General features: G+C 38.9%; 1 protein-coding gene across 1 annotated transcript in view; it reads right to left on the bottom strand.

The window, feature by feature from the left end:
• The window catches only part of LOC127580303 (copine-8-like), a 249,658-nt gene that overhangs the window by 150,281 nt on the left and 73,344 nt on the right, over positions 1–26,033 (bottom strand). The window contains 3 exon segments of the mRNA XM_052033590.1: positions 2,237–2,276; positions 13,285–13,388; positions 14,985–15,031. Coding sequence (XP_051889550.1) covers positions 2,237–2,276; positions 13,285–13,388; positions 14,985–15,031 — 191 coding nt within the window.

Below are 26,033 nucleotides of genomic sequence, written 5' to 3'. Positions count from 1 at the left end.
TGATTGCACTGGAAAGAATAAAGAGGAGAATCACCAGGACATTGCTAGGGATGGAACATTTCAGCCATTCGGATAGTGAGAAACTTTACCCCCTAGCAGTGGGGTCTATATCCAGAGGGCAGAGATTTAAGGCTAGTGGTAGGAGATAGAGGGGAATTAAGGAATAATGTTTTCCCTCCCCCACGCAGAGTGTTTTAGAAATCTAGAACACACTCTGAGGGATTGGCGGAGACAGGTACTCTCCCAACATTAAGCATCTAGAAGAGCACTTGAAATGCCATGATACAGAAGCCTATAGGTTGAGTACTGCAATGTGGAATCAGTACAGATAGATACTCAATGGCTGGCAATGGACACTATGAGCTGAAGGGCCTGTCTACTGTGTTGTATGACTAGTATTAATCAACAGGCATCATCACTTGGTGATAAACTGCCACCAGAAATTCTCCAAATAAATTAACAACCAATGTAAACCAAAATAAAACATTGTATTTGGTTCCTCCTTTCCCATCATCTAACCTTCTAACATACAGTCTTGAGTAAGCTTGGCAAAATTCAATTTTTTTAAAAATTTACTTCAGTTTGCATCAATTTGAATTTGTAGCAATGGCCAAAATTAGGGGTGTGAAGCAGATATTGACTGCATACCATAATATTCTGTCAAGCAACTAAATGAATGCTAGCAATATAAAAAAGTAAATATGCACAAACAAATATAATAAATCTTTCTTCAAATAATTGTATTCATTTGGCAGTTATCTTACACTTATGGAAAATACAGATAAGATCTCTCAAGCTAACTGCTCCATTTTAGAAGATTTAATAGTAAATTAGTGAATTCCAATTATAAATCAAAATACTTCATCAACTAGGCAGGAGGTTAAAAAATAAACAAATCAATATTTACCGACAAAGTTCATACACTGCCAAGCCTACCTAAGGTTGCAAAAATTATACCAGTTGTCACAGAATTGTCCTCTCAGGCTTGTTACATCACAACTCTTATTTTTCAGATCCAGAGCCTGGCATCTTTTTTTAAAAAAAATGGGTTCTTCATGTTCCTCTTCCCATTTCCTTTCTTTTTTTAATCTTTCAAGAACACCGTATGATGGTTCCCATTCCAAGAGCACACCCAATCTTGAAGCATTACAGCCTCCACTGCAAAGGGTTTGAGCCAGGAACAATGATATCTTAGTACAATTGCACAGGCCCTTGGTAAGACCACACCTGGAGTATTATCTGAAGTTCTGTTCTCTTTACCTAAGAAAGGATATACTTGCCAGAGAGGGCAGGCTGCAAAAAGGTACACCAGACTATTTTCTGGGATGTGATGAGTGTCATACGAGGAGAGATTCAGATTTGTATTCAGACAGGTTAGAAGAATATCATTGAAATTCAAAAAAATTCTGACTGGGCTAGACAGATGGATTCAGGGAGGATGTTTCCCCTGACTGAAGGGTTTAGAACATTTTTGTGGCGGGGGGGGGGGGGGGGGGGGGCGGGCTTCACAATTTCAGGATCAGGTAAGTTTAGGACAGAGGTGAAGATAATATCACCATGTGAATATGCAAAAAAAAAAATCAAAAGATATTTCCTTGCCAGACTCCAGGCGCAACCCATTTAAACAACCAGTAATCATTGGGTAGACAATGACTTTTGATTACTTTTAAACAAAGTCTTCATCTCAGTTTGCTAACTTATCACAGATATCCAACAATACTGTGAAACATGCAGTGCTATATGCCCTCCTTGTCCTTGTATATCCACAGTACAATTCCAGATGTAACGTTCTGACATGATGTCATACTCTTAGGAAGCTACTGAAGTTCAATAGTTATCTTGTACAGATTTTAGACTGACACTTTTATAGAGACACTTAGTGATAAATGACTACCTTAACTAGCTTTACAAATCCTTAAAATCAATGCCTGTTGAAAAGCTGGCAGAAAACTAAATGAATACTGACTTGTGTGGCCATTATTTGTCCATTGACCCAGCTACTAATTTGACAAAACTTAAAACATTTTTATTGTATTTATGCAGTCCAAATTCAAAAGGCAATAATAATCAGTTCAAACACAATAGACAAAAAGCAGCACGAGTTGTGACTCCGAACCCTTGATGCAAGAATTACAAGCTAATTTCTGCTATTGGCCAATGCAAACCTTTGCTTTAATTGTTTCATCTTATGGCATAAGACTTGACCCAACAAAACTAAACAGTTCAGTAAACTTACATGTTCAGATAAGTTTGAACTCTTTGAATCAACGTCATACCTGAAAACAACAAAAGAAATGAAATATCAGTGAGTTACACCTCATATCCATAGTGTAAGAAATAAACCAATAAAAAGGATATAAAGATAACAGCTGTACCTTCCTTCAGGTGTTCTCATATCTCAAATAGTCCTTGAAACTAAATTACTCCTGACAACTGTGGTATTAAGTCCAATTAAGGTTTGACAGTTTGGAACAGAGTTTCACTATTGATGTCATTCTGAACTGCATTTATATTTTGTTTTTTTACCTCCCCATTTCTCTCTTGCTCTCCAATATTTCCCACAAAATAATGTTCCCTTTCATGCACTGATTCTTTTGTTGATGTATGGTACCAAGGTTGAGGTTGCTTTCCTGATTTCAGCTACAAAAACACTACTCACACCTTAATGTTGAGAGTTGGCAGTCTGATCAACTATTTCTTAAAATCATCATGTCCCACTATCCCAAGATTTTCCAGAATCTCTTCAGGCTGTAGTCAACTAGAAATCCACTGACAATCGAATTATCTTTAAAAACACAAATTTCCTTTGGTTGCAGTATTCCCACTATAAATGCAACTTGGGTCTACCAATCACAAAGTGATCAGGCACCAGTCACAGGAGAAAATACAACAGAGTCCATGATAAGAACCCTCTGGTATCAAAAGCACCCACTCTGAACATGCCAGGAGATAAATATGGTGCTTTAATTGATCTTTCAAAGGCAGAAACAGGAAACAATGTGTGAACTATGATCACAATTATTTGGTGCCATCTGAAAACTACTTCCCTGCTATTTTTCTTTCCTTAATCATAGATGGGATGTCAGTTGACTTTACAACGTGAGCATTTAACCACTAACCCAACCAAGAAAGTGATGACGAGTTGTATTCTTGGGCCACTGCAGTCCTTATGGTAATGGTGCTCCCACTATTACGTACTTAGTTCCAGAATTTTGGCCCTTTTGTTCAAGGAATGGCCACATATTTCCAAGTCAAAATGGTGTGCATTTTGCTGCTCTTGTTCTTCCAGGCAAGATGATGGTGAAGAAATCTTGGGGATATCACTCCATACACCCTAGCCACATTATGTTGACATTTAGGATGGCAGCTGGGTAGCAATTCCAATCAAGCAGGAAGCTTTTCTTTCCACGTTGCCCAACTTTACAAACTTGGAGGTGTACTCATCCAGGGGAGGGCATTCCATCATTGTTTTGCTGCTGTACCTTTCAAACTTTGGAAAGGCTTTGGGAAGTCAGGAGGAGAACCATCCTGCAGGATATCCAGACTCTGACCTACATTTGTAACCACAGTATTTGTTTGGCTGGTTCAGTTAAGTTTCTGTATAACTATGTTATTGATGGTGGAGTAATTAGGTGATAGCAATGACACCAAGTATTAAAGACACCTGGCATGTGTGGCTCAAATGTTATTTGTCAATACCAAGTCTAAACATCGTTGTGTATTATTCCACATCAGGAGTTACAAATGGAAATGAATACGTTGCATTCATCAAGAAATCCTTAATTCCTTGAAAACTAGTTGGAACAATTTTCTGGGCTCAAAACAATCTTCCTTTGAGCTGGGTATGATTTCAGCCAGCAGAATTTTTTTTTCCCCACAGCTTGGTACAGCAACTGCTCTGCCCAGGACCGCGAGAAACTGCAGACAGTTGTGGACACAGCCCAGCGCATCACGGACACCAGCCTCTCCTCCTTGGACTCTGTCTTTACCTCTCATCTTGGTGTAGCAGCCAGCATAATCAAAGACCCCACCCACCCAGGACATTCTCTCTTCTCTCCTCTTCCATCGGGTAGAAGATACAGGTGCCTGAGGGCATGTACCACCAGACTTAAGGACAGCTTCTACCCCACTGTGAGAAGACTATTGAACGGTTCCTTTATACAATGAGATGGACTGTGACCTCACCATCTACCTTGTTGTGACCTTGCACCTTATTGCACTGCATTTTCTCTGTAGCTGTAACACTTTAATCTGTACTGTTACTGATTTTACCTGTACTACATCAATGCACTTTGTACTAACTCAATGTAACTGCACTGTGTAATGAACTGACCTGTACGATCGGTTTGTAAGACAAGCTTTTCACTGTACCTCTGTACAAGTGACAATAATAAACGAATACACATTTTATTAAGAGCTCTTTGGTATCGTACACAACCAATCGTTGCATTGACATCAAGACAGTCACCCTCACTTCATCTTCGGAATTCAGCTTTTTCATCTCTACTTTGACCAAAGCAGAGTAGTCCTGGTGGAACCCAAATTAAGCATTAGAGCCAGTGCTGAACACCAGCATCTACCAAGCAAAGTGTAAAACTGCAGAGGTATTTTCTGTCCAAAAAAGCGAACAAATTCATGCTAGCCAATTACCACTCCACCATCCCATACTCACTCATCAGCAAATGTGTTGAAGATGTTAGAGTGCTGTCAAATTCCATACACTCCCCAAAATCCTTCGCACGGGTGTTCAACTGAGGCTCAACCTGGACCTCATTACATTGAAGTAACAATGAACAAGCAAGCTGAATTCCAGTGGAGTGGTTAGAATGAATGCCACCGACATCAGAACAGCACCTGACTGAAAGTGGCAACAGGGATAGTGCCCATCCAAAACTTATTTGAAGGAAATCTCTTCTCATTTGCTATTCTGTGTTGAACAGTCTAGCAATTTGACAGCATAGGGATCAAGGGAGGTGGTATGGAGTGAAGCTGGACTTCTTTAGCATGTAGGTGCAAAATGATGCTGTGTTTTCAGATAATACCAAGATACAGAATGTAGATAAAAAGTAAGAGAGGGCCATGGAAAGATCCATGATGTGCCCCAGAGATTAAAAATGTCAATTAGTGAAAAGGAAACCATTCCCAGTGATTCTCCAGGCAGATAAGAAAGAAACAAGTTGAGTACAGTCCTACCTAACTGGACGACAGCAGATGCACTTGGAAGGAGATTGGCATCGTCAATCATTATCAAAGGCTTAAGACTGATCAGCAAACACAAGGAGAGATTAATTTGATACAATCACTTAGTATTTTGTTAATGATTTTGATCAGAGCTGTTGTTCCGATACTGTAGCAGCAGTAAAGGGATTAAAACAAGGAGTTTTAAAGTAAGCTAGACATGAATTTGGAAGGCAACAAAATGTTTAAAGACATTGGTAAAGGAATAGGGGTAGCAGATGGAGTAAATAGGGTCCTGAAGATTGTTTTTTTGTTGAAGAGGTTTGAAGGACAGGAAGAAAGTATTTGAGCAGATGGGACCATTAATGATATCAGTAAATATGGGAGACGGTCAAACAATTTGTGGGAACGGGATGGAGGAAACAGGGAGATGGGTTTCATGGCCGAGATGGTCTGGAGAAAGCACAGAGGGTATAAGAGGGAAACAAGTGCTCAGCAGCAGGTCAAGAAAAACATTAGCACCCTTGGTTTGGTTGGCTTGGGGCAGGCAGGCAGTGGACTGACCAGTCTCAATCATGGAAACAATTTGCAGTAGAAAAAAAAGCCAGGGATTATACTTGTATTTGTTGATAATCCCAGACAATAGTGAAGAGTTTTGTAAAATTAGAGAAATCTTTTTATTTGATTTTACACATGCTCATGTCATATATACATCGTTAATTTAAGCATATGTTTGGCATGTTTGTAACATACTGTGCTGCAAAAAGCTAATTTTCATGGCACTATACTCTGTACATGTATGCCTATGACAACAATAAACTTGAACCTGAAAGTCCAACAATGCTTTATGAAACCTAGCCAGATGTGATGGTGAACAGCTGAGCCCCTCATCCAGCACATCTGCTCACATCAGTCTCCCCTGGAGTTAACAAATATACCAGCGGGAGAGGAGTAACCAGGGTGAGGGAGTAATGGTTTGAGTGGGAAAAGAGTTCACGTAGTTGTGAGAAGCACTAATGTTTGAGCACACACATACACACAGGTTTCAGTCGTGCTGCAATCCCTGCAGCAGTGGAATTTGAAAGTGGGGCAGAAGGGGGGTTGCTCAGTAATCAGACCTTAATATAGCTTCAGGAAACTAATTCAAGTGGGTCCCCTTAAAATTTATTTACTTACAAGCACTGCTGTAGCCCCAAACACCACTGTTCTGAGCTTCAATTGCTCTGTTCATGAACCTCACCAAACAGCCCAATCCATTTATCTCTAGAACTCTCAGCTCCAATCACCTGACCCTGCAACACCCCCTCCCCTGACATTCCTCGACCTCAGGCCACTGTCCACATCAACCACCAAGTCCAGATCTTGCGATACCTCTCCCCCCACAGGCCCCGATCCAGTCTCCCACCATACCCTGATTCAAAAACCCAACATCCTCCCCTCTGCAACTCCCAGGCCTGGTCCACTCCACAGTCTCCCTGCCATTTTCCTGCACTCTCTCCTTAGAAACACAGCACGACAAGGAACATCTTGGCTCTCAGGCACAACAAAATTATAAGCTGCAAGCCAACAACCAAAATGTTTTATGAAGCATGACCTTGCCAGTGGAAACAGCATTGATGAGGACCTAAGAAAGGTCTCTGGAGTGTGCATGACCACAATCCCCATTACAACTCAATGTTTACTGTAAGTAATAAATACACAAACATAACAAAGGACATAAATAAGATGCTCAGCTGAGCAGTGTTGATTACAAGTTCCATTCACATTACTGGTCAAGGCTTTGTTATTTTGCTTACATGCAAGAATTAAACTCATTGCCAGACATTAAAGTATATTAAGCATCCTTTACTCACTATATTAATAATTTATGTGCATAATTTAAAAATAGCTTCTTCTGATGTCTATTCTGGAATTAGCAGAACATTAAACAGACATTGTCATAGTGTCAGAAGGCTCTTCTTGCTTTTCTGTGCACTAAGCCAAGTAACAAGGATAGAGCCTCCAATGAAACATTCTTTATTAAAAAGGCATCAACAGCATTGGCATTCATACATACTCTACTACTTCCCGTTAACAAAAATAACAAATGCACGCAAGCAACCAAATATATTCATAAAGTAGTTCTCTAGTCACTTGTGAAATTATACTATTAACTAATTACAGACATACACATACAGTTCTTCATTTTAACCAAATATAAATTTACTCATTTTTGTCCTCTCACAAACTCCAATAACCTAAGCAGTACCTCTGAAGTATCCATTCCGGCTCTTCATAATTTCAACAAATGAGTTCTGCAAACAAGTTGTGTGTGAATAATTCTTCATCAATAATAATGCATAACTACAAAATACTTGTGCAACATATTTTCCCAACCTATCTGTAACATTGAGCAATAACACATTAATTACTGCAACACAAGAGATTCTGCAGATGCTGGAATCTGGAGCAACACACGCAAAACGCTGGAGGAACTCAGCAGGTCAGGTAGCATCTATGGAGGGAAATAAGCAGTTGACATTTTGGGTCAAGACCCTTCATTAGGATTCAACCTGAAACGTCGACTATTTATTTCCCTCCATAGATGCGGTCTGACCTGCTGAGTTCCTCCAGCATTTCGTGTTGCATAAATTACTGAAGTAGTTAGGTCTATACATTGTTTTCGGTATGTTTTGTACTTGGAGTCCTTCTCAAGGCTTCTCAACTTGCAGCCTGTGCTCTCACTGTGCCTTGCATCCTGGCTTCCCATAAACAAAGAACCTTTTCGCTTTCCCAACTCTCCCTTTTGAAGTTAGAAAGTAATCACCTCTGCCCCTTCTCTCTCTGCATTATCCCCATACTCATAACTCAACCACATTCTTCCTTCAAAGCATCCAGCTCAATCCACTTGATAACAGAAGACTTGTGAACATCACACTCTTTCCCAAGATTGTTATTTTGAAAGCTGCACCTCTCCTGTAAGAATTTTGTATGATACATTGAAATTACTTCTCATCCTTCTAATCTCTGGTGAACATAACACCAGCCTGCTTAATCAATCCTCACAAGTCAATCTCCTCATCCCAAGGATCAATCTGGTGAACCTTTGCTGCACTCTCTCTGATGCAAGTATATCCTTCCTTAGGTAGGAAGACTAGACCTGTGCACAATATTCGATATATACGGTCTCACAAGGGGCCTATATAATTTCAGTTTGTTGACCTTATTACTCAAATTTCCTTACAATAAAAGCCAGTGACATTATCTTCCCAAATTGCTCATTATACTTACACGTTAACTTTCAGAGATTTATGTACAAGGACACCCAATTCCTTCTGAACACCAACATCTTTCATTACTCAACTGAAGTAGATACTTTACATTTTTCACCATTACACTCTATCTGCTGTGTCCTTGCCCATCATTTAGCCCATCTACATTCCCCTGATGCCCCACTACAACCTACCAACAATGCACAATGTCAGCCAGCTTTGTATCAAATATAAATTGCCATACAGTACACATGGAACCCCAGCACTGATCCCTGCTGCACCCCACTAATCACAGCACCTTCAATCCAAAAACAACCCATTTATTCTGACTCTCTTTTCAAGCCTTTACCAATCTGTAGGCTATGCCATTATATTAACCCAAATCCTGTGTTCTACTTTGGTCTATTAATGTCTTATGTGACACTTTAATGGACTTTTGGAAGATCTTCAATTGTTGTAGATCTGTTGAACAGGATTTCCCTTTCAAAAACCCATGCTGGCTCTGCCCAATCCTATTATTCTCTAAGTGCCCTGTTATCACTTCCTTACTTACTAGGTTCCAGTATTTCCCCGACTATTGATATCAAGCTAATTGGTATGTAGTTCACCATTTTCTCTCTCCCTCCTTTCTTAAATTGTGGGATTACATTTTCTACCTTCCAAATACCTGCACAGTAGTTAGAGACATGAAAAGTCAACCACTCAAACCTATTGTTTTTGAGAAATATTCTTCATATTTTCTTTTTGTCGAGAGATACATTCTTCACTGATGTCATCAACTCACACTACTACCCCCCTTCTGGAAATATCACCTCTCATAAATCACTATAACTCTCAACTCCATACCACTTGACCTCTCTTCAATCTCTTGGGCAGGCAACCATTGTATGCATTGGCCCAACATAGTGCCTACCTCCTCAAGGGAAGCTGCCGAACTCACCTTTTAGCCCACTTCACATCCCCTTTCAAAGAAGCCTTCATGAAAGTCCACCTGGAATAGTAGAGGTGCACAACTTCACACGCCTCAATTACTACACCTAGTCTCATGGAGAGAGTTGCATACCTTCTCCATATTCTCATCCGAGTTACATTTTCTTTTATTTTCACAGGTCGTCAAAAAATCTATTTCACAACTGTCACGAGTGCTTTGTAGGAGATGCTGAAATTTATTCCGTGTCCTCAGTGGATCTATCTTACATGTGGAAACCGCTGGGCACGTGCATTTGAGTTCCAAGATTGGACTGACCCTATCACACTAAAACTGGCCATAAAGGGAGAGTTGCATTAGTTAAAAGGGACCTACCCTAAAATGGTCCTTGCTAAGGAGTCCAAGGCATCCGTAGATATTCTCCTTGGTGTTCACTCCAATCCATCCAGTCTCCTTTCCCTTATTCTAAGGATGGAGCACAATCCAACCCTTTGCCCAAACTCAAGCCCTGCACCAACCCCAAGGACGTACATTCTCAGTGCAGCAGTCACGTGATGGGCCCTACTGGAGGAGAAGGACATTTAAAAGGGAACCAAGTCTCCAAGCAGAACTAGATGTCCGATCCCCAGATGACCTTTACAGCTCACATCAAAGACACCTTCAAGTGTTTGAGGTGTCCCTGAAAACAGTTGAAATGAATTAAAATGAAAAACAATCAAAACTGCAAAAATAATTAGTTAAAACATTACATAATTAATTAAAAATAGTATTTCAACAGGCACACAAAGCTGTTCTAAAAAGGTGCCTGTGTTTTTAAACTGGTCACAATCAACAAACATTACCAAGCGACCAGATATGTATTTCACTGATCATTAAGAAAATATCAGGGTCCCATCATTGTCACATTCCTTTGTCCTTATACAATTGTTCACCTGCTACAAGATTTTCTTCCCACAAGAGAATTATATAGGAGACAGTTCAAAAAATAATGTTGTCCTTTATAATCAGGAGTACGAATTCAATGCACCACAAAGGCCTGCAAACTGAAAATTAGTTTTATTCTACTGACAATGCCAGATTGCCTTAGTTTTGAATATTCATGATTGGTGTGATATTACTTTATCTATCTTCCCACAAAAGACAACAGCACACTAATTATGTAGGATACATGCATAGAATAAATATACCCACAGAAATAATTCTTTCATGTTTGCCCACCCCATTTTTACAAACAAAATGAATCTCCTAAAGTATAACATCTTCACTAAAATAGAAAAACAACTAAGTGTAAAAATAAGCAAAAGTTATTTTTAAACTATATTGTATTTGAGGATATCTAAAATTAAACAAATGCAATGTGCAATTCAGATCAAAATACTGCTCTGTTTTAAAAATAGATCAATCAGAAATCTAATCCAAATCCAATATTAGTGTTCTGCTCTCCTCGTGTTAAAGTGCCATTTTTGCTCACTGGATGTGCTCTTGCCTAATGAGTTGGAAGGCCAAGGGTTCAAAGCTAACTGCAGATCTGGTAAAGAACTTGTGTGCACTTTCATCCTCTGGATGAAATGTTAAACTTGGGCAACATCTACTTGTTCAATCTGATGCAAAAAAAAAATCAACACCATAACTGGAAGATATCTGTCCGACATCCTTGGCACTATTTGTCGCTCAAATAACATCACAAATAAAAACAGATCCTTTGGTCATTTATCTTGTTTGCTGTTTGTTAGAATCTAGCTGTGTGCAAATGGCTTCTATGCTTTTCTGCAAACTATTAACACTTCAAAAGAATGTCCCAAGGATGCTCTTCACAATAATTTGTGAAGGATTACTTGCTAAGACTTGAGACTGCAAAATACATCCGCTGCAAGGCAATGCAAGCCATGTAGATGGAAGTATTAAATTATGAACAGGTAGTAATACATAGAGCTAATCCATGACAAATCCGTGGACTTCACTGCAAGCAATTTTAAAGCGCCAGGGGATCTACATATTTAGTTTGTTAAACTAAATGGACAGGTTAAGAAAACTATTAATATGACAAATAGAATACACTTTTATTTCTAGAGAATGACACAAAAAATGGAATTTTTAAAAAATTGAATAAAAATGAAAAGCTAAACAAAGCCCTGGAACAGTTCCAGACAGCAGACCCTTAGGAAGGATACAATGGGAGGGAGTGCAAGTTCTTAGGAGTTAAATTACAAGAAGAGATTACACAAACTAGGGATTGTATTGACTCAAATTAGAATGTTGTTACAAAATCAGAAAGTTAGAGCAGCACATCGGGAATGAACGTCCGTTTGAGTTGGTGACAGCATCAGCAAGAGCAATGCAGCTTGTTCCAATCACTCTCTTTTCCACACAGCCCTGCAATTTTGTTTCTTTACTGTGCTTATCGAATTCCCATTTGAAAGCCACGACAGCATCAGCCTCCACCATTCCGTCTGATATTTCAATCCAGATACTAACTATGGAAGTGCACAAAAAAGTTTTCCTTCACGTTACCTTGGGTTCCTTTACCATTCAGCTTTATTCTGTATCCTCGACCTCTCGACTCATCGACCAACAGGATCAGCTTCCATCTACTTAGCTAGTCCCCACACTATTTTAACCTTCAGCACATCTCTCCTCAAAGTGGTTTGCGCTTTCCTATTTGCCAGGATCCCATATGTAGAGTCACATGGTATGAAAACAGGCCCTTCAGCACACCGAGTCCACACTGACTATCAAGGACCTATATACATTTATTTTATTCTCCCCATATTCTCATCAATTCTTCCCAGATTCTCCCATTTGCCTACAGACCAGGGGCAATTTACATCAGCCATTTAACCTACCAATACGCACGTCCTTGGAATGTGGGAGGAGGAAGCACACACAGCCACAGGGAGAATGTGCAAACTCCACACAGACACCAGAGCTGAGAAATGAACCTGGGTAACCAGAGCTGTCAGACAGCAGCTCTACCAGCTGTGCCTCTGTTTTTGGAATAAGAAGCTTTCTCAAACCACTCTGCGAGCTTGAAATGTTTATGTAATATCTACCCATCCTGCCTGTGCTTGAAACCACTTCAGATTTGCAGCCTTTATATCCCCCATCTTCAATCTTTCCATAAGAGTATCACTTTTTACTTAAATTTCATCCATCCAACATCCATTTCTCCCACCAACCTATGTCCTTTTGAAGTCAATCCTTAAACACCAATTCATGTGAAGCTTGGATTACAAATCCAAGAATGAAACATATTTATGATGTATCGAAGGATGTGAGGAAAGAGTCAGATGCAAATTGCTGAATGGATGACTCCCTTTTAAAATCTGCTTAAAAATAAACCAAAAGAGTCCTGCTACAAAATGATGTCGGTGATAAAAATGTCAATAACGTTGGCACTACACAATGGAGGACTTCTTCGTTTGTAATACATTCCAAAAGAGTTAACGTTGTCACATGTGAAGCAGCTTTAACGCAAACACATTTGAATTTGATTCCCTTGAAATGATTGGCATTGCAAGCAACCAATGAAATTAAATGATAGTCACAAATTGAACAAATCAACTTAATACACATTATGCAACTTATGTACTTTCAATTAAATTTAGATGTATATCTGTGAAGCTCATTAAATAAATTCCTTTTTTTAATACAGCAAAAGGAAACAAGGTTAAAAGCTTCAATACGCATTAAGTGCAATACCTAGAAACTAGAAGACCAAAATTTCAATAAAATAAATATGCAAATTAAGATTTTCCTGCCTAGTAAATTTCCTAAAATTGCATCATAAATGTAAATGCTGATAGTCATCAAATTTTGACCTGTGACTACATCATATTTGCAAATTCAAACAAGTTAAAACAGTCAAACTTCTAACAGTGAAATGAATATTAATTTCTGGTTACATATCTTCAAAACATATGTACGTACAAATCAAATCGAAGATTCTGGCGCTCTTCAAAGAAGTAATCTAGAAGGAATTTTCTCACAAAGTCTGGATTCAAAGTATTATCAATAGCTTCTGTTCTTCCATACTGTTAAAAAGAAATGTGTGAAATAAGTGGTGCCATAAAATAATTACTCACGTGCTCAATATAGCAAATGCATTACAAATATGAAATGGTATAATCTGCATAAATATGAATAAGCAACACATACCTAATTTAAATGTCCAAATTGGAACCATATTTTTCCCTTTTGTGAAATGGTAAAATTGCATTCCAAGAATTGCTTGAAGTATAATTTGGTTTTACAGCCGTAGATAAAATTATACATTAAATACCAAATATGCTAATTAAAAAGGTGTGAAGGTTAATTGAAAACTGAAAATTTAACCTGAAGTTACGCCTGATGTTTGGGAATTTAGCAGAGATTTCAAAGTATTACCTCAGGGGTAACATATGAATAAACCGGAGTGGTAGAGTTTCCGCTTTGTGGACCTGAAATTATGGCCATTACGTTAAGTGTTTGCTTTCTTTGGTTTCTCTCAAGATCATTTGCATATTGCTAAATGTCAAATCTAACACAATCCAGTGCAATTTACAACAATTTAGAACAATCTTCAAGAGAAGATTTGCTGTAAAAATATTCCTTTTTATAATGAGCACTACATGCAAAATTGCAATAATCAACATATTTGAGGGTATCAAGTCTAACACCTGTCAGTAATCCAATTTTATAATGCAAAGATAAACTTTAAAATCTACAGAAGTGTTATATATTGATAAAGATGTTTGTTAATATTAAACATATACAAAACTTTTCAAAACATGCTAAATTTCATCTTTACACCTAATAAATAGGCCCAATCTTTGCAATCTCAAAGAGCTGCAAACAAAGACAGTTAGTGTAAATTCTTAGTGATTAATTCAATATCAGGCTGTGGGTAAATTTTGGTGCTAGTTTCACCAATTTCATGAGCATCGAGCTTATACAGTGTCTTTCACAACATCATGAATACCAAAAGGACTTTCTTGTATAGACACTGTTATCATGTGCATGAAGAAGTCCCAAATTAGCTGTCTGATAATGCCCAGAGATAAATGTTGGCCAAGACATCATGAATAAATGCTCCATTTCTTTCTCAAATAGTGCTGAGTGATTATTTACCTTGAATTATTGTCTCATCCAAAAATATAGAACACCCATAGAAAGATTATGCAATATCATCCTACATTTTTCTCAGATATACAGAATGTATTTGAACCCATGACCATACAAGTAAAGAGGTCTTGCGTTCTAGAAACTGGATCCATTGAGGCCAATAGGAAGACAACACTCCACCCTGAAACACTGTGTGAAACATGGCAGACTGTAGATCTAACCCCAGACAGACAGCAGAGCAGAAAATATGGTTGATTTCATTGGTACATCATTAGATATCAGAAATCCCACCCCAAAGATATGTGGGATTGAGGTAAGGGAATGGCAAATGTTCCTCCTCTCTCAACCATTCAGAAATAGAAATCAACTATTTTTTAAACATTTGATATAACTGCGATAAGCAAGCCAATACTGCCCACTGAGGAATTATTCCTAAAGACTCAATCTGTTTACTACGGTAAATCAATTTTCACTTAATGATTACGTTGCTGCAAGAAGTATTATAATCTGCCTTATTGCTCACATACCTCTCTCCATTCTTTGTTCCCAACACCTTGTAGGTACAAAACACAAACTGCAAAAAAAACAGACAAAGGTTAATTACAAAATAAAAATCACTACATCCCAAATGACAAACTTTACAGCTGCTGCATACAGTAAGAAAATTATACAGCAATTCCTTGACTTATGAACCTTCGAAGCAAATTTAAGATAATTCCATTGATACATCTTCAAATTACAACTATTTTTCATGATTAAAAAAATGCACCGTTCTATGGGCATAGGAATACATTATGGCAAAATTCCCACAATGCATTTCACCAAGCCTTTCGATTTACAACCTTTTGCACAACACCATATTTTCCAGGCACGCAACTTTTGTAAATCAAGAAATCACACAACTTCATGAAATTATTTGTTTCTCATTGTAAAGTGATCCATTTCCCTTCAATTATCCAGATACACACGGGAAGTTTGAGTAAGCGGGCATCATAAGTACTGAAGAAACCATATTTGCCTTTAATCACTGGTTAAAAGAAAACACTTGAGAGGACAGAAATATCTACATTTCATACAGTAACAAAAATCTGCACTATTAATAGGTTGCATGATGTGATTTGCAGAATTATGCAGACGAGATTTACATGACATTAAACATTCCTGTCCCCACTCACCCCATTATCTGGTTGCACGGTACCATAGTGAGACTGTTCCATAAAATTGTGACCAACTATACAAGAATTGATGAAGGGTCCCAGACCCAAAACATCAACTATTTCTCTTCCTACAGATTCTGCCTGACTTGCAGAGAGCTTTCAGCATTTTCTGTTTTTATATATATATATATATATATATATATATATATATATATACACACACACACACACACACACACACACACACATATATACAGGAACACCTTTAATGACAATTTTTTTTTTTAAAAACACGTCTATGAAACATATGCTTTATGAAAAAGTCAGCCACTCTGAACAGAGGCTAACCAGCTCCCATAATCTACACTGATGTGACCTGCTGGTTTCCCACTTGTAACATCTATACGGCTCAGACACGAAGACAACGACCACACCGTCACAACCGCCTCAACGGGCTTGCTTACTCAGAATTGTGTCAGAGTGAAACTTCCTCATGTTTTTAAGAACTCTCTATACTGGGGACCATCCTAGGCACTCCTATAAATGTTAAGTCCACTGATTTAAGTAGTTTTACCCAAGTTAGCTCATCAGTCAATCCCACACCCTCTAATGCCCAATCTAAAAAGGTCTGTAAATTGCACCTTTCTGCCACTGTCTTTAGCCTGACCACATCTTCATCAAGCATTTCCGCTTGACCCTGGCTGCATGCTCCACATTTGTAAATCTTGGACACTTAGCAATGTCTCGTATGTCTCCAGCCCTACCACCAGCAACAATATCACCTTCCTTGTTGCGTTTCAGTGTCCTTAAATGGGACCTCGACATTTGCCACCTGTAGCATTTGCACTCATGCCTTATTCAATCCTAATCACCACAAATGTCTCTCCAGCTCACTATGCATCCACCATATCCACTACTTGCCTTTAATAACCAGTCAACTGAGAGAACCCCATTCTTTTATGAAGGATTTCAGACCTGAAAGATCCTGCTTCTCTTTCCACAGATGCTGTCTGACCTGCTGAGTGTTTCCAGCATATTTTGATTTTATTTCAGATTTCCAGTCGTGCTACTTTTCTATTTTCAAACGCCATTCTTTATTTTCCTCATTCTAGGTTACTGCCCTGCTATTTCCCCCCCAAGCACCGACATCCTAAGACCAATGCCAATACAGAGGGTTCCTTTATTGAAGGTAATAACTCTCAATTACATAATGAACCAGTCATACTACATGAAGCACTTATATCTTGAAGATAAACTTATATTTATAAATAGTTGACAAGGATAATGCTTCTCCTTGACCAGCTGTGCCAGTGCATCCGACGTGAATGGAAATGGTTAAATCTGGGTTCAGGAGACTAAAAAAGGGAAGAGGAAGAAATACTGGTGACCAGAGGCCATGGGGTTAATGAATGGTGGTCAGGTAAGTGCAAATGGTGAGCTAGGGACCTGTAACCAGCAGTTCAGAATCAGATTTATTATCAACGACGTGAAATTTGTTGTTGTCGGCAGCAGTACAGTACAAAGACATAAAAGTCTATAAATTACAAAAGTAATTAGTGCAAAAGAAAAGGAATAACGAGGTAGCATTCATGGATCATTCAGAAATCTGATGGTGGAGGAGAAGAAGCTATTCCTGAATCGTTGAGCGAGTTAGTTGGGGAGAGTGAATCAGGTGGGGTTGGGTCCAATGGTTGGGCATTATTGGGAGGGGAAATTAAAAAGAAAAGTGGGTATGGCAGGTTGAAGGATAGTATAACATTGTGTGTTTGAAGGGGGCACTAACGAGAAGGGGAGGGTTAAGTAATAAACTAATGAGGGCCCAGCACAGGTGGGGGTTCTTGGTGGTGGGCTGACCTACTCAGAGCAAGGCCCACTTTAAATTGCAGTGCTGAGAGTCCACAGATACAGACACTGCAGAACCCCGCCATCAGCCTTCTGCTTCTAATGTTCCAAACAAGCTTGACCAATCCAGAAAATGGATAATGCACACAAATGTAATTTCTTGTCATGAATTACTAGTCAAATTCCTGCAGTGGCACGAAACAACCCAGATGTCAAGGCATTCCACTTTCCACTCTGAGAAACATCCATTTTCACACACATGGCAACCCATTGAATTCAACATGCCACATTTACATCTTAATCTTCTTTAAAAAAATAGCTCAGGAATGTTGTTGAATGAATTTTCAACAGCAATAAACAAATCAACTTTCCATCAACAGTCTCTATTTCCTTTTCTAACAGTCAAAGAACCCACAGTTACAAATGATTCACAAGCTTTCCTGTCCATAAGGTAAATTCCAGTCTTGCCTGAAGGAAGAGCTTTGGCAATTCAACTTCCAATGCCTTTCAAAGATTTTTTTATATAGAACAAGCAAACCAATTCTCAATGACTCACAGACTGGAGAAACCTGTTCTTCCACTCCTTTTGATGGAAAGCATTGTTAGAAAACTGATTGAAAACTTTGAGCATGTGGTGCAAATTAAGCTCATCAACTGGAGGGCTGGGCTTTTGAGAAAGGCTAAATAGTCCAATGAGAAGAAACCCATGAAGATATTACAAACAGTTGAAGCATCTAATCTGAAATGTTTAACTTTTAGTTAAATATCTCTGTTTAAAATTATATTTTAAATATTTTAATTTTCAGTTACTAGGAAAAGAACTGGTATATGGAGTTGTTCTGTCAAATATTTTCTGTGGCTCTCTGACTAGAATGGAAGAACTGACAAGGCAAAATTGAATGAGAGATGAGGACATTGAAATCTACAATATGTAAAGATGACACAAGATTGTGGTAAAAAAAATTGCAGCAATAATAAAAAGGATTTTGAGATAGGCAATGAATGCGGCTAAAAATTTTATTTTAAATAAGGCATATACAAGTTAATAGCATATATAACCATTTAATGAAATTCTGTACTTGCATGCTATACCACTCTGACTACCTTAGTTCAAAATTAAAATAGCTCAGAAAATTCAGAGGACTAAACACTGAGCTGTACACCAGCTTTGGTTTGCTAAATAAAGACATTTTTTTCACCAAAAGTTCCTTGCAAAGCAAACATGGTTTAAAAAAAAATTGAGGAAATGCACCTATTTCACGAATTAATTTTTGGAAGCACAACAATGTAAACATAATATTATTACTGATATGAGTTTTAATTAAATTGCACCAAGTAAAAATAATAGTTTTTCAATTCCAGAAGGGTGTAGTTTTTGTTCACATCTTGAAAAGTGAATTACCTTTCATTCTTTCTCCTATCTCTGCTGCAAGCCACCTACAAATTCTCAAAGTAATCATCTGTTCCAAAAGTAAGAACTTCTACAGTAAGATCATTCTTAGATTATTTTTTTCTTAAATTCAACTATTTTAATTAAAACTCCAAAATATCCTGCTGAGTTTTCTTCATTAGCATCAAATCAACCTCACTGACTGAAATCAGACACGCATAGTCTACGTAGAGTGGCCTTGCATAAGAAAGTGTCTTTTCTGTTTCACTAACAAGTACAAATAGCTATTTGAAAATAATCACCTTATTCTATTATTGAAATTAAAATAGAAGTTATAATTTCTTCACCAACTGTGGAATACTTGTAAAGGGGTTGCAAAAGATGTTGGAATTCTGACAATGACATGTTTGTTGTAGTCAGCACATCATTGTACGTTTTATAAGACAGGAGGAGACCATTCAGCCGATTGAGTCATGTTGGCTCCTAGTTGAACAATTTTATGTCCCATTTCCCTCCCCCACAACAACATCCCCGCACCCCTGCTAGCCTATCCCCCTCACATGCCCATCAACTCCCCTTTGATTTCATTTGCTACATTAATGTGTGATTTACAGTCACCAGTTAACCTACCAGCATATCTTTGGGATATGGGAAACCCAAGCACCTGGTGGAAACCCTACACAGACAATACCCAAAGACAAGATAGAACCAGAATCCCTGGAGCTGTCAGGCAACAGCATTAACTGCTGCTTCCCATGTAGGTATAGCCAGAGCTCTGCATTTTCCATTGTGTTATGTATAAAGGGCCAGAGTGACTTGCACCCCCTACTGGCTGTATTCCCACACATTATCAACACACCATTATCTAACTAAGATGGTGGGCAAGTTGGCTGCTACAAGATCTTTGATCCTAACTAGAAAAGGTTGTTGAAAAGTAGTTTAAGGGAACAACCAGACTGCCCTCTCCATCTGACCTATTATTTTAAAAGAATTATCCAAGAATTCTATTTTCCTTGCATGCAGAAAAGCAAATATAGTTTGCAGTTGTAATTCCTACATTTTAAAATGATTTCCTTCCACTCATCGACATTCTAAGCCCCTGTCTGCTCAACAAATTGAAAGACTGGAAAGCTCCAAAGAACATTCATTTGAGGCTTGGTGACATCTACTCTGTGCAAGGCAGTTGGTCTCAATGGGAAAATAAGCTATTTAGATGAATTAAATCATGAGATAAGTGTCAAGACATATCTATACCTGATGGATTTTCCTCGGAAATGAGTTAGGAGGGAGCAATATTCTTTTCCCCTTCACAGCAAGGTTTCCACACGGCAACTATTGATAGACACTTAAAAATAGCATTGCTTAGAAGGAGGTCTGATGTGCATTAATCATATTATTCATGTTTAGATGACTAACTCCTCAGGGTTTGATAACAAAAATGCTTGGAAAAAAAAATATAATTCTGAAAAAATTCAAGTTCAAACAGCAAGAACAAATTTCACCTAGAAAATTATGGAAAATACAAGATAATTATTAAAATTAAGAAAATCACCAAAAGGAGACAGGAAAATGGGGAACGTGCACATAATGTATTTTTTCCATTTTAGATGTGACATTTCCTCCTACCTTCCCCGCGCCCCCCCCCCCCCCCCACCAAATGGGGGAAGTGTTTTGTTGTTTCTCACATTGTTGCGCCCCTGGTCTTGCAGCGTGTTGGCCTAAATTAACATCATCAACGCTTCACTGATGAACTTCAATAAGTAATAATGGAAACACTTTTGGGATTTAAAATAATTCTGGAGATGGACATTTCAGAATACTAAAATTTGTTTGGAAGAATCCAAACACCACAGGACATAGACTTGTAGAACTGGCAAATGTAATTTGATACAAATGGAGTCAGACTGATACTATTGAGTAGACAAGGTACAGTGCAAAACATTTGTCATTTTGCAAAATGCAGTTTAGTTTTAAACATGAGTGACATTGACTTGGAGTCACATGACACCATTCACTTTCAACCCAACATTTTTTTCCACCCTACAGCACAGGTTCAGGTCTATACCATCCAAATCTCCAGACTACTGAAGTCTAAAGGAAGCTTCCGAATGCAATCCCAGTGCTCAGCAGGACAGAAAGAGTCATTTCTGATACTATGAACAAGCCCAGGACCAGAGCAACTTGTCAGCTGTGCCACGAAACATTTGCCAACAAAAGCTGGATCTTCCAATCAGGCAGAGTTCCTCTCACCAACCTGAAATGTTATCTTGACCTGAATGCCAACTCCACTTGAAACATCAGCTTAACTCTGTTTCTCTTTCCAAAGATGCTGCCTGACCTGCTGAGTGTTTCTGGCACTTTGTTTTTATTCTTGTCACTAAACATCCATTTCAAAGAATAAAGTATAATGGGGAAAACACACAAGAGGAATTAAACAGTTTTCATTTTGAAGTGATTCCTAAGACAGGGCCACATTTAAGAAAATAAAACAAATATGGAAATATGACCATTAAAATTGGAGCAAGAAATGAGATCCAACGAGATAATGCAAAGACACAATGAGTCTGTTTCTCAACCTAAAAAAGGAGCATACTGTATACAGTACTCTGATTTTTAAAAAATGAATTTAAGCATTTGAATGCATGAGAGAGACACATGAGTTAGCATAGTGGAATACCTGAGATATGGTTTCTATCCAGTGTTTACACAGGACAACCCTAAATGTAATAGGTCTAAGAAATTATGAAAGTTGTTATCAATAATTAAAGTGAAAGGTAATGGCTGAGACAATAAACTGCTTAAGGGCAGATAAATCAAAATGTAAATATTTGAACAGGAGGTAATAAATTTGGTTGACACAAATCAGTCAAAAAATCTAGGACTGGAGCTTAAGTGGGGAATAAGTAAATAGCAGGATACCAATAAGTGAAGGAGAATAATGAGACCTTGAAGCGCATGTCCTTGAATCCCTAAAGTGGCAGGACAGAACGTGGAATGGTACTAACGGGTACAAGACCACCAAGCGCAGCAATAAGAAAATAGGGATACTGATGTTACAGGGTATAAAAAAATATTTGGAGGAAAGCCAGCAAGTCTAATCAGGAGGTTAAAGCAATGAACAGATTCAACAGAGATTGTTCATAATGCAGAAAGAAACTTGGTAATAGATATGTAGTGTTAAAGAAAACAGTAAAGTAGGCTGAGGAAAAAAAAACCAGACTGAAAGAATGAAGAGACTGCAGACACAGGCGATTCTCTGTTCAGTCATGAACAGTGTAAGCTGTTACCTATTGTAAGAACAGTGTGCAGTGGTGAAAGGGGCCAAGGCTTTTGAAGAGGACAAGAAAATCAAGTGTGGCTGTGCATGCAAGTGTAACAACAAAGCAAAAACAGGAATTTGAGAATGAACATATGCAAGGAATAATGCACAAATAGGGGAAGCAAAATAATGTTCCCAACTTTAACACAGGTTTGTAAATTTGTAATGTTCAGCACGAAATATTAATGGCACAAAGATGAGACTAAGTAGATAATGTCAAAGTAAAGATTCCATCTTTTTTAGGAAATAAATCACTTTCAGAACAATGAGAACTAGCACAGTGGAAGAGTTACAGGATACTTAAATAAAGCAGGGACAATGAGACTTGTGATGAACATCGAGTCAATTATCAAAATTAATTTAAATTAGACAGGTGAAGATGAATGGGAGAAAATTAGATGCCAAATGAGATTACTGAAACTTGCAGGTATCAATACACGAACACAACTATTTAAAGTATACCACACCTCAGTAAAAGTAATAGGTAAGAAATGATGGAAATTTTTTTTAAAAAGGTGCAAGACAAAACAGGCCGTTTCCCCCCCCAACCCATGCCCACCACACAACCCCCATCCCCTCCCCACGCACACACACCTGGGTGTTAATGGAGGAATAGGAATATTAAAAAAACCCAAAGGAAACAGAACAGGGGATAAATAAATGGTAAACCAATAAATGTAACAGAATGATGAGACCAACAAGTGCATGCCCTCAAATCCCTGAAGTGGCAGGGCAGGTGGATTGGGTGCTTGAGATGAACGTGAAATGCTTTTCTTTATTGGCCAAGGCAACATTAGAGCAAGTGGATCATGCTGGAACTGTATAAAACCCTGGGTAGGCCACAGCTACGGGATATCCATGTTCAGTCCTGATCACCACATTACAGCAGTTCTAGAGTTCTTGAGGTAATTCAAATAAGATTTACCAAGGTAATGCCAGAGATGACACTTTTCAATTACGAGGAAAGATTGAATAGTCTGGGGTTGTTTCCTTTCACTCAGAGAAGCTGAGGGAGATTTAAATCAAAGTCTATAACATTATTAAGGGTCCAGCGACCTATTTCCCTTTGCAGAGAAGTCAATGCAGGGACAGATTTAAAGCACAGATATTCCTCAATAACAAACATTTGATTTATGAACCTGCTATAATATCATCTTTGGGATCTGTGTCTTCAATTTACAAAATATTTTTTTGTTATAATTAGCAGCACTCCACTCTCCAGCCATTGGAATACACTATCCCAAATTACCTGCAATACATTTCACTTAGCCTTTTTAACTTTATTAAAACATTTTATTTAACTAAACATTTCCATGGAATGATCCTTTTTAAAAAGCGCGGAATGACTTCAGAGTCGAAGAATGAAGGGGCAGTAATGAAAAGAAATTTCACCTGAAGGATGGTAGGGATTTGGAAATCATTGCCTAAAGCAGTGATTAAGGAAGAAACCCATTCCAGATTTAAAATGCATTTGGAAAAGCACTGGATGTGCTGTAGCCCATAAGACTTGGACAAGAGCTGGAATGCAAGATGAGTCTCAATCGCTCCTTCTCAGCTGCATGAACACCATGGGCAAAATGACCTTTTTTTTGTGCTGAAAGATGTTCATGATTCTATGACATCGAGTCCACACTATAAATGACACATTGTACTGTCCCATACAATGTGTCATTTATAGTGTGGACTCGATGTCATAGAACCTTAAATTAATAATTGATTCCAAGAATGGAATCTCTGACAGTGCTACATTTTCTCAGCATGACTCAAGTGCAAGAAGACCAGGAACAAGTGAAAACGGGAGCAGGCTGTGGGCCGTGCACAGTCTCAGACCAGCCCTGCTGTTCCAGTTCTACTTCCTGAAATGAAAACAGGAAATGCAGGAAACACACAGCAGGTCAGGCAGCACCAGGCAGGAGAAAGATGGGTCCCGGCCCCGTAACTTGAATTATTCCTCTTTTCACAGATACTGCTTGACCTGCTGAGTGTTTCCAGAATTTTCTGTTTTTACTTAAGATTTCCAGCATCTGCAGTTTTACTTTCGATTTTCAATTATATTTCCTGCGCTTTTAGAACTCAAATTGATGCCAGTCTTGAATACACTGATCACTTGAGCACTCACAGCCTTCTGCCATAAAAAACATTCCTCAGATCCGCCACCCTGTAAGTGAAGGGATTTTTCAACTCAGTCCCAAACAGTATACTCCTTATACTGAGACCACAACTCCGAGTCCTCTCTCCAGCTGGAGAAAGCAGCTTTTCAGCATTTACCACATCCAGCCGTTTAACAATTGTATAGATAGTTCTAGTCGCCATGGTACAGGAAGAATATCAGTAAACTGGAGACGGTGCAAAAAAGATTTACAAGGATGTTACCAGGACTGGAGGGCTTAGGTTATAAGGAGAGATTGGATAGGCTAGGACTTTTTTTCCCCTGGAATATGGGAGGCTGAGGGGTAACCTTATAAAATCATGAGGGGCATAGATAAGGTGAATAGCCAAAGTCTTTTTCCCAGGGTATGGAAATCCAAAACCAGAGGGTGTAGGTTGACAGTGAGAGGGAAAAGATTTAAAATGGACCCGAGGGGCAATATTTTCGCACAGAGAATGGAGAATATCTGTAAAGAGCTGCCAGAGGAAGTGGTAGAAGCAGGTATAATTACAGCATTTAAAAGGCATTTGAACAGGTATATCGATAGGAAAGGCTTAGAGGGGTATGGGCCAACACAGGCAAACAGGACTAGCTCAGTTAGGCAACTAAATCCGCATGGATGAGTTGGGTCAGAAGGGCCTGTTTTGTGTTGTATCTAATGCTCTATTTCAAGGAATCACCTCTCATTCCTTTGACGTCAGAGTATACATCTTATACTCACTCTCCCCAGGTAGACAGCCTTGGTGTCTTAGCTAACAATAACCTCCTAACCCAGTGGTGAGAAGCATCCAGCTTAGAAAGAGGAAGGCCTACCCATCACCAGAGGATGGCATGAAGGGGATCTACTTGATCTATCACTGGCAAATGCTCATGGCACATCAAGTGGCAATTACGTTGCAAACCAGCACCCGTTTGATGTAGATAGATATAGATACGACTCTCTTTTCTTCCTCTCGCCAGTACAGTTCTCAGGTTATCTGCCCACTTTCCAGCCCACCATGACTGCAACCCTCATGGCTGCAGCAAAGCAGGTGAAATCTGATCAGTGAAAGATGCTGCAGATGGTTCCCTGAAGGCCACCTTGAGCATCAGTAATCTAGGCAGCATGGTCTCAATTGCACTATTTGCATGGCTGCAGTCTGAGCTGGTTGGCTGATAGGTAAATATCCAGGGCACTCACAGAGTAGCTGGACAATTCATGCTGCACAGGGTCACCCTCTCAAAACCTTTTATAACACTGGCACCTAGGACTATGTTGTTGCAGTCTGAAGACAGAAGAGGTAGCAGATGTTAGAATCTGGAACAAATAACCAACTGCTGGAGGCACTCAGCGAGTCGAGCAACGCCTGTGGGGCTGGGGAAAGAATTGTTGATGTTTCAGGTCGAGACCTTGCATCAGATGCAAAACAGTGACAGTTCCTCCCCACTGCCCCCACCCTACAGATGCTGCTCGACCTGCTGCGTTCCTCCACCAGTTTAGTTTTTTTTACACACACACACACACTGCAGTGCACAAGGTGTTAACATGCTTGTACTGGGGTGGAAGCCAAAAATGTCAGATGATTGAGTCTGCAAGTAGCAAAATGGAATTGGACACAACTTCCATGTTGAAAAGCTGGAAGTGCAGATCCCCATAAAGCCCACACAAGGCTAGAGCTGGACTCCTCCATGTTCCTTGTCGTTTCACTCCAGCTTCCAGGCATGCCTGATAATTCCCAA

Source organism: Pristis pectinata, chromosome 19 (genome assembly GCF_009764475.1).
Source record: "Pristis pectinata isolate sPriPec2 chromosome 19, sPriPec2.1.pri, whole genome shotgun sequence".
Taxonomy (NCBI): domain Eukaryota; kingdom Metazoa; phylum Chordata; class Chondrichthyes; order Rhinopristiformes; family Pristidae; genus Pristis; species Pristis pectinata.
This window is presented reverse-complemented; position numbering and strand designations above follow the sequence as displayed.